Raw genomic sequence first — 1,663 nt, 5'->3', positions numbered from 1 at the left:
TCCTCCGCCCACCACAACCCCTCCCACCCACATCTGGGCACCTCTGAGGGACACGAAGGGATCCCCACGGCCACTTACGCTCCCAAAGATGGGCAGCTCCTTGTTCAGCAGCTCCTTGAGCTCCGCCTTGCTGAGCTTGTACTTGTCCCCTTCCTTCCCCGAGTACTTGTGGAAGGTGGTGACCATCACGGCCAGCGCCTGCTCCAGGGGACATGCCATCGCCAGCTTCCTGCACACCTGGAGGGCAGAGCACCGGGGACAGGCTCAGGACAGGTTCGGGGTGGTGATGGGGATCCGTCCCCCCACCCTGCCCAAATCGCTCTGCGATGCTGCAGAGCTGCAACCCCGGCACCTCTCGGGGAGGTGTTTTGGGGTGCAGCGACTGCGGGGTGGGTTGCAGCTGGGGAGCGAAGCCACGAAACGAGGGACGGGAGCAGAGACTCACCGGGGTCGTCGCGGAGCAGCAGTGGTGAGGATCCAGGGTGCTGCAGCCGGAGCGCGATGGGCATTTATAGCCCGGCTGGGGTGGCACTGCCCAGCGCACCCCGCGCAGCCCCCTCGCCTCCAGGCTTTCCCAGCGGCTCCGTGCAGGTGGTTTCGCCCACACCTCATTTTTGCCTAACGAGCTGCGTGATTCCATTAATGGGAGGCGGGTGGGTTTTTTGGGTGCTGCTGGGAGGAACTGCTGGGGAGACTGGGGACCAAGGTGCAAGTCAAGGGATGGGTGCAGGGACTGGGAAGGGTTGGAGCATCCCTTGGGGCTCCCTGGAGGGAGCTGGTCACCAGCCCACTTCCCCCCTAAGCCATCACTGCACTGTCCTGCCACTCTCTCAGCTTTCTGGGTGTCCCCTGTCCCCCCAAGACAGTTGGTCCCAAGTGCTGCCATCTTGGTGACGCCAGTGCAAACAAACAGCAGGGTTGGGGAGGTGACAGCAGTTTCATGTGACCTCCAGGTCCTTCAGGAGCTGCGTTCAACCCGTTGTTGAGCAGGGTACCCAGAGCTGACCCCACCAGGGACACGAGGACAGGAGCACGGGCTCGAGCTCCCTAAACTGGGGCCAGCTGCAGATCCTGGTACCCCCATCCCTGTCCCACAGCCCTGCACCGTCCCCCTCCCCGCCTGCCATATGGTGCTGTGGAAAATGCCCCCGGGCTTCCCAGGAGGAGCACCCATGGGTGCAGCCGCTGAGCACACAAACCACCCCCTGCCCACATGGATGCTCGTGCAACACGCTTCCTCCAACACGCCCCCGGCCCCTGCGGCAGCCCCTCCTGTGCCCCTGGCTTCCCCGTTGCACCCACGTTTTCTCCGAGCAGCTCTGGGACAGGAAATAACATGCCCAGCCTCAACCAGCACCGGCAAAGGTGTTGCAACCGCTCAGAGCCCCAGCCCGGATGCCCGGGTCCTGCGGGGAAGCGTGCACAAGGGAGGGGGACATCCTGAATTTTTTTCTGCGCAATGCAGCCAATCTGTGTCTAGAAATATAAGGTGTTGGGGTCTGGTTTCTCCCTCTTGGAGAAACCCCAAGAGTCTATCCCAGATCCTGCCGGATTGCTGGGATCCCATGCAAACATCCGGGCGCAGCGCCTAGCCAAGCCCCGCTCACCCCATAACAGCAGCGTGAGTCACCAGCCCTGCCCTCAGCCGGGAGGGATTCCTCCA

At 63.0% G+C, this 1,663-nt stretch overlaps 1 protein-coding gene across 1 annotated transcript in view; it reads right to left on the bottom strand.

Annotated features, from left to right (window-relative positions):
• LOC104468314 (protein S100-A4-like) overlaps window positions 1–219 on the bottom strand; it is a 957-nt gene extending 738 nt beyond the window's left edge. Inside the window, exon 1 of the mRNA XM_010082387.1 lies at window positions 79–219. Within this exon, the coding sequence (XP_010080689.1) occupies window positions 79–219 (141 nt within the window). The remainder of the gene's footprint in view (window positions 1–78) is intronic.
• Between the last annotated feature and the right edge of the window lie 1,444 nt (window positions 220–1,663).

Source organism: Pterocles gutturalis, unplaced genomic scaffold, assembly GCF_000699245.1.
Source record: "Pterocles gutturalis isolate BGI_N339 unplaced genomic scaffold, ASM69924v1 scaffold29104, whole genome shotgun sequence".
NCBI classification, from domain to species: Eukaryota; Metazoa; Chordata; class Aves; order Pterocliformes; family Pteroclidae; genus Pterocles; species Pterocles gutturalis.
Note: the sequence above shows the minus strand (reverse complement) of the source record. Positions and strands in the feature narration are given on the sequence as shown.